The sequence below is a fragment of the Orycteropus afer genome, unplaced genomic scaffold, assembly GCF_000298275.1.
Source record: "Orycteropus afer afer isolate SDZICR_OR568_19922 unplaced genomic scaffold, OryAfe1.0 scaffold00542, whole genome shotgun sequence".
NCBI classification, from domain to species: domain Eukaryota; kingdom Metazoa; phylum Chordata; class Mammalia; order Tubulidentata; family Orycteropodidae; genus Orycteropus; species Orycteropus afer.
The window spans coordinates 648,424-656,606 of record NW_006922129.1 but is presented as its reverse complement, the minus strand read 5'-3'; the positions used below and the strand labels follow the sequence as shown (position 1 = coordinate 656,606).

The 8,183-nt window shown below is 37.6% G+C and overlaps 1 protein-coding gene across 1 annotated transcript in view; it reads left to right on the top strand.

Annotated features, from left to right (window-relative positions):
* Positions 1-7,509, top strand: part of LOC103209953 (olfactory receptor 2AE1) — a 29,723-nt gene extending 22,214 nt beyond the window's left edge. The window contains exon 2 of the mRNA XM_007955875.2: positions 7,489-7,509. Coding sequence (XP_007954066.1) covers positions 7,489-7,509 — 21 coding nt within the window. The remainder of the gene's footprint in view (positions 1-7,488) is intronic.
* The last annotated feature ends 674 nt before the right edge of the window (positions 7,510-8,183 follow it).

The following is an 8,183-nucleotide window of genomic DNA, read 5'->3' as shown; positions in this document are numbered from 1 at the left end:
CTAGTGTTTTCAGAATTTTAATCTATAAGGAGATCATAAATTTATACTGCTGCCTTATCAAAATCTAATTACATTATTTTAATATTTTGCTTGGGGAAACTAGGTTATTAGATTTTTTAGTTTAACAGTTAATTCTTTTAATATGCTGTTTTTAGTTTATTTCCTTGCTTTGTGTAATTTTCTGTGCTGAGTTCATTTTGTTATCAGATTTTCTTTTCATTTTCTTCATTGTTGACTTGTGTTTACTGAGTTTTTATTATTTTCTTCTTTCTTCTTTTGGCTAGAAGGTTTATTAATTTTCTTTTTGGTTACCCTGTAATTTACCTTCCACAGTTTAAAACAGTCTGTTTTCTTGATCTCTTCTTCATTTTAAAGTTCTGTAATTTTACCTTATATTTCTTCTTTTTGTTTGTAGCTGTTGTCATTTACAGATTGTTTTGTCTGGTTCCCTATTTTCAGTGTTGTCAGTTTTTCATTTTTGAGTCTTTTTCTGAGTTGGTTTCTGGGTGATGTTGTCATGTGTCTTAATCTCAGGTTTTTGTTTGACATTGTTGGTTCTCTGTCCAAAATACTCCCTTTCACCTTTATTGTAAAGTTGGTCTATTTTTTTTTTCTTTTACAAATTCTTTTAATTTCTGTTTATCTGTCACTGTCCTAATTTCACCAGCATATTTGAGGGATAATTTTGCTGGATATCATTCTTGATTGACTTTTTCTTTCAGGGTTTTATGTATGACTTCCCATTGCCTTCTTGCTGCATGGCTTCTGCTGAGAAATTAGAGCTTAGTCTTCTTGGTTCTCCTTTGTAGGTAACATTTTGTTTTTCCCATGCTGCTCAGGATTCTTTCTTTGTCTTTGGTTTTGGAAAGCTTGATTATGCTATGTCTTGGTGACTTTCTTTTGGGGTCTTTCCTGTATATGGGGTTCATTGAGCTTTTTGGATGGATATCTTTTCATCTTTTATGATACTGGGGAAGTTTTTGCTAGCAAATCTTCAACAATTCTCTCAGTGGTGGGTTATTATTTTTTTTTTTTCTTTTCTCCCTGTTCTGGAATCCCAATCACACATGAATTTTTCCTGATAGTGTCTCACAAAATTCTTAAGATTTCTTCATTTTCTTCCCCCTTGATTTCTCCTCATGCAAATTGATGTCAAGGGACTTGTGTTCTATTCACTGATCCAGTTTTCCATAGATTCGATTCTACACTTTTGTCTTTCCAATGTGTTATCTGTCTGTGAAATTTTAGTGTTAATATTGAAAGATTCTATGGGCAAAATATTGAATGATGCAGGAACGTCAAAAGAAGATGGAAGGAATACAAAGAATCACTGTACCAAAAAGAACTGGTTGATGTTCATCCATTTCAGGAGGTGGCATATGGTCAAAAACCAATGGTACTGAAGGAAGAAGCTGAAGCTGCACAGAAGGAACTGGTGAAGAACAAGGATCCAGGAATTGACGGAATATCCAATGAGATGTTTCAACTAATGGATGCCATGCTGGAGGCACTCATTCGTCTGTGCCAAGAAATTTGGAAGACAGCTACCTGGCCAACTGACTGGAAGAGATATGTATTTGTACCCCTTCCAAAGAAAGGTGATCCTACAGAATGTGGACATTATTGAACAATATCATCAATATCACACTCAAGTAAAATCTTGCTGAAGATAATTCAAAAAGGGTTGCAGCAGTATATTGACAGAGAACTTCCAGAAATGCAGGCTGGATTCAGAAGAGGATGTGACAGGAGGGCTATCATTGCTGATGTCCAGTGTATCTTGGCTGAAAGCAAAGAATACAACAAAAATGTTTACTTGTTTTATTGACTATGCAAAAACATTTGATTGTGTGGATCATAACAAATTATGGATAGTATTGAGAAGAATGGGAATTTCAGAACATTTAATTGTGCTCATGAGAAACGTATATATAGATCAGGAGGCTGTCATTCAAACAGAACAAGGGTATACTGCATGGTTTAAAATCAGGAAGGGAGTGTGTCAGGGTTCTATCTTCTCACCATACTTATTCAATCTGCATGCTGAGCAAATAATCTGAGAAGATGGACTATATGAAGAAGAATGCAGCATCAGGATTGGAGGAAGACTCATTAACAACCTGCGACATACAGATGACACAACTTTACTTACTGAAAGTGAGGATGCCTTGAAGCGCTTACTGGTGAAGATTAAGGACTATAGTCTGCTGTGTGGATTACATCTCAATATAAAGAAAATGAAAATCCACACAACTGGACAAATAAGCAGCATCATGGTAAATGGAGAAAAGATTGAAGTTGTCAAAGATTTCATATTATTACTTTGTTCCACAATCAACACCAGTGGAAGCAGCAGTAAAGACATCAGAAGATGTATTGCACTGGGCAAATCTGCTGCAAAAGACTTCTTTAAAGTGCTGAAGAACAAAGATATCTGTTTAAAGACCAAGGAGTGCCTAACCCAAGCCATGGTATTTTCAATCACCTCATATGCATGTGAAAGCTGGACAATGAATAAGGAAGATAGAAGAAGAGTTGATACTTTTTAGTTGTTGTATTGGCAAAGAATACTGAAGGTACCATGGACTGCCAGAAAAACTAACAAATCTGTCCTGGAAGAAGTGCAGCTGGAATGCTCCTTAGAAATGAGAACAGCCAGACTTCGTCTTACCTACTTTGGTCATGCTGTCAGAAGAGACCATTCCTTGGAGAAGGATATCATGCTTGGTAAGGTGGAGGGTCAACATAAGAGAGGAAGGCCCTCAATAAGATGGACTGACACAGTGGCTGCAACGATGGGTCAGGTATAGTGAGGATTCTGAAGCTGGCACGGGATCTGGCAGTGTTTCATTCTGTTGTACATAAAGTCGCTATAGTCAGAGCCAATTCAACAGCACCTAACAACAACATTTCTTTTGTCATTTTGCTCTTGTATGTTACCTGAATTCTTCTTGAATATTGTCTGTGTTTTCCTTGATTTTGTTTGTGGTTTCCTTAATCTCTTGGAGGTTCCTATTTTGAAATCTTTTGAATTCCTTATCAGGTAGCTGTATTACTATTCTTCCTCAGGAAAGTTTCCTGGTTCTTCATTTTGGTCACTGTTGTGCACCATCTTTGTTTCTTTTTTGTCTCTTGAGACATTTGGGTGTAGTATTTATTTGTTGGTTATGTGTTGGTTTGTTTCACTGTGATTTTTTGTTTTGCTTTCCAGGCAGGTGGGGTGGACGTGCTACTTTGGTCACCTATTTGGCAGCACTGGGCTGTTATCCACCATCTCAAGAATGGATGGAGTAACTGGTAAGAGCATGGTGTGGTCTCTGTTTGCTAGTCATGAAGAGCAGCTGCAGGTGGGGTGAGCAAGCGTTGTTCACCATCTGTTGTTGATCCAGTGGTGCAGGAGTAGGTGGTGGCACTCAGCCACTGGGTGGGACAGTAGGTGAGGAGTTGGTAGGTGTGGCTAACTTAATTTACTTAGATTTGTTTACATTGTGTCTCTGTCTTAATGAGGATTCCATGAGGTTGGCTTCTCATCCATGCATGTCACCTTCTGTGCCTCAAAAGGGCCATGCTGTGTCAAACCCCCCCACTCCATCTCTCTCTTTGGTCACTGTTTTCATTCTGTATCTTTTTCCAATTGGTGTTTAATCCAATTCCTTATCCTGTTATTTGATGCTCAGAACTCCAGGATTATCAGCTGAATGTGTCTCACTTGGTTTCTTGGCTCTTTGTTGTAGAGACACTGGGTGGAGTGTGTCACCAAGATGTCATCTGTCTCTTCCCTCTACTAGTATTTCTAATTTAACTAAGGAATGATAACAAAGAACATTCATCTTTGTTTGTTTCTTTTTCTCAGGAAAAAACCACAAGTCTTCTCCAATAAATATAATGCTAATTCATATCTATATAGAGAGTCGATCATATTTTTAAAAACACCCCTAATGTTTTCAGAGTCGGGGCCGACTCGACAGCAAATAACAACAACAACAACAACAATGTTTTCAGAGTTTTATCTATTAAAAAACAAAAGAAAACTCACTGCCATCGAGTCAATTCCAACTCACAGCAACCCCTCCTTGGGTTTCTGAGGCAGTATCTCTAGGAAAGTAGATTGCCCAGTCTTCCTTCCTTGGAGGCTGTTGGATTTGAACCACCAGCCATTTGGTTAGCAGTCAAATGCCTTAGGGACTATGCCATGGAGAGTATAAATTTATCCAGGTGCCTTATCAAGAGCTAATTACATTATTTTAATATTTTGCTTGGGTAAACCAACAGATTTACCTGAGTTTATAGTAGTTAATCCTTATAATATGCTATTGTTAATTTGCAGATATTTTATTCAGGGCATTTGCATCTATATCTATAAATGAAATAGGCCTAAGTATTGTTTTCATTCTCTTTTTGATGTTTAAGATTCAAATAATATTTGTGTCAAAAGGTTAAATAAGAATAATAATAGTAATAATCAACATTTATTGGGTGTTTACTATGTGCAATGTACTGGTCTAAGCATGTTATTTGTATTTTTAAAGTTTAATCTTCACAACAACCCCTTTAAGCAGATATTATTACTATATCCATTTTACACATTATTAATAACCATCATTGTCTATAGTTTAAAATTATTACTGAATAAATTATTGTTTCTTAGAAAGTTAGAAATTTTTCTTTATTGAAGATGTCTTTTTAGAAATTATCTAATAACCTAATAACTTTCTATTTCTATTACTGCTGTATTCATGCTTTCTAATTATTTTTGCATCTTAGGAGGGATATTTTATGTATTTGTAAGTAGTCATCCATTTTATTTGATGATGCAATGTATTAGCATAGAATTTAAACTAATATTCAACTTAAATGTTAATCTTTTTTAGTAGACATTAGATTTTTTTTTTCAACTCCTTGCTTAATTTGTATTTTCTTTCTCAATGGTTAGCTTAGTTTTCTATCAACTTTTTATTTTCAAAGAATCAACTATGAATTTTCTACTTAACCTAATTATTTTTTCTTAGTTTATGTTTTTAGTTTTATCACTCATATTTTGCCAACATTTTTAATTTATTGTTTCCCCTTCTAAATTCTTTAAGCAGTGATAACTATGGTTCAATGGTTAGAGAAAATGAAACACGAGGTCCCCAAAGTCAAAAACATTTTTCTCTACCCTTTGGACTTTCACAGAATAGGTCCAGTGTTCAAGTTGACACAAACCCAGAAGTGTAAAGGCCACCAGAGAAAGGGTCAGAACTGCTCTTGAAGCAAGAAAACAAGGTCAGCCCATGTGTTGGCTGCCTAAGGATCAGGAACAGAAATGAGATCTAAATGATCAGGAGTTCTGAGTTCAGGTATGTGTGGGTTAGTGCACTGTGGCATGGGGCCTGTACCTCTGTTTGATATATGACATCAGATGGTTTATAGACAAGATAAATCACATCAAGCCTGGTGAAAAAGTGACTCCCTTCTGAGTTCTCTCTCAACCCTTCTGATTACCTTTCAAATACCCAATTGGTGAGCCTGTTCCCCAATTCCTCCCTAATACATCTTCAACCAGAAAAAATCAGTTTCAGACTCAAACGTTTTTCTTGGTGATGATTTCTAGATAAAATTCAATAAAATAAGAAAAGACTGATTGCTCATTTATCATGGTGCTGTAATTTTTTTAAAAAAAATTTTATGGTGATTTAGATGAAAGTTTACAGAGCAAGTTCACTTTCCATACAGCAGCTCACAGAAATTTACTTTTAAAATAAGTGAATTTCAACTAACAAAATTAGTGGATTGAATAAAAGTTCTAAGAAAATAATTATACAGATGGTAAGTAAATATGGTTGAAATGTGGGAGGCAGTAGGTTGATAATGGGTTAAGGAGGACTATATCTAAAGTCTTACTCGATTTCACTGTCAGAAAGTCAGAAAAGCAGAACATTAGAACAGTTATTCATTTGTTCAAGACGACATGGTTCTGAAGTCCAGACACAGTTCTAGAAACTGGGAATATAGTTATACATAACAACAAAGTTCCCACTCTCATGAGTTGATATTCTAGAGGCAGGACCATAAGTAAGTAAGTAAATGCTAAGAATAAAAATAAAGCAAGATAAGGGTAGACAGAAACAGGGGTTCTACTTTAGACAGGTGGTTGCAGGAATTCTGAACAAAAAGGACATCTGAGCAGAAAGCTGAAGGAAGGCCTCAGGGAAGGGAATCGGAGGCAAAGGGGGTAACAGGTGCAAAAGTCCTGTGGTGAAACAGAGAGGATGCCACCATAGGAGGCCTACTGAAAGTGAGGGGGAAGGAGAAGATGAGACTATGGAGAGAGCAGAGGTCTGCATTATGCATGCCTTGTAGGATTTGCTGAGGACTTTGGATTTTATTCTGTGTGATAATGGGAAACCACTGGAGAATTCTGAACAGAGAAGTTAACAAGATCTGACCTACATTTCTTAAAGCTCATTCAGCTGCTTTGTGGAAAATGACTGCTGGGAAAAGGAAGGCCAGGTAAGAGACTATTACAATAATCTGGATGGAATAATGGTTGGTTGTGCCCTGGATGTCGCAGTGGACATAGGGAGAAGCAGTCTGATTCTGCATGTGTTTCAAAGGTAGAGCTGACAGTGTTTGTTAACAGTGGATGTGGGCAGTAAGAGAAGAAGAGAGGTTAGGATGATCTCAAGGTTTTGGCTTGAGGAATTGGAAACATAAGATAGGGATAATTGAGGCAGCAGCAGGTTTGAGAAGGGAAAGATCAATAACACAGTTTGGACAAGTTAAATATGAGGTGTCTTTCAGGCATCCAAAGGAACTCTGGTGCTGCTGTGGGTAAGGTATTTGGCTGCTAACCAGAAGATCAGTGGTTCAAACCCACCAGTTGCTCCAAGGGAGGAAGATGAGGCAATCTACTTCTGTAAAGATTTATGGCTTTGGAAACCCTGTGGGAGCTGCTATGAGTTGGAATTGACTTGATGGCAGTGGGTTTGGTTTTATCAGGCATCCAAGGGGCCCCAGTTACACAGTGGTTAGGTGCTTGGCTGCTAACTGTATCAAATCCACCAGCTGCTCTGCAGAAGAAAGAGGTGGCATCTGTTTCCGTAATGCATTGTTGGCAACCCTATGGGACAATTCTACTCTGTCCTATAGGGTCACTATGTGTCAGAATCGACTCAGCAGCAATGGGATTAGGATACGGTGAGCAGGCAGTTGGATGTAAATAAGTTTGCACTTCAAGGGAAAAATTCCAAACTAGAGGAAAAAAATGGGAACTTATCAACATTTGGATGGTATTTAAAGTCTTAGGATTAATGAGACCACATAAGGAATGAACATAGAGAAGAGATGGGGTCTGTGGAGTTGCTGGGACATCCCAACAGCTAGAAGTCAGAAGAATGAGAAGGAACCAGCAAAGGATGCTGCAAATGAGTAACTAGTAAGGTAAGTGGGGTGCCACATCCTTTAAGGAGGAGGGACCCACCAACTGTGCCAAATCTTGCTCCCCAGGTTTATGATGATGAAGCCTGAGATGCAGTAATGGTAGCCTTGATAAGAGACGTCTCTGGATTGGTGGGGAAGCCTCAAAAGGGGGTTCATGAAAGAATGGAGGTTGGGCAACTGGACAATGAGTAGAGACCATTTATTGAGGACTTTGGCTGAAAGGGGTGTAGAGAAATGGGTGATGGCTAGAGGGGAATGTGGGACTAAGTGAATTTTAAGATGAGAGATGTCTGTATACTGACAAGAATGACCCAGTAGAGAATTTCCCTTTCTGTTTCAAGTTAGATTTTCTTTAAACAGCAGTACTTTGAAAGATATTTTCATAACAAATGAGAAGCAGTAACAAGTAAAATTTCTTCTCCTCATCTGTGGGGGAGAAGTGGACAGAATCACCCCTGATATGAAATAAATATTAGGGCAGAACAATATTTGGTTATATTAATATAAACAAATATTAAGGACAGAACAAAGCCTCTGTCACTACAATGCACCCCTGTCCACATCTGTCAGTCTCAAAACAGATGTAGCCACACAAACAAGTTCTCTCTTCCTCTTCTACCATGCCCCTTCCCCCATTTAAACTTCTTTTCAGTCCCAGACCTGGTGACTTCAGGACTCCACGTTCAATTATAAGAGGCTTCAAATTAATTTTATCCAGTAGCACTTGTTCTTTGATCTTTTTTTTTAAGTAAAAGCAGTGA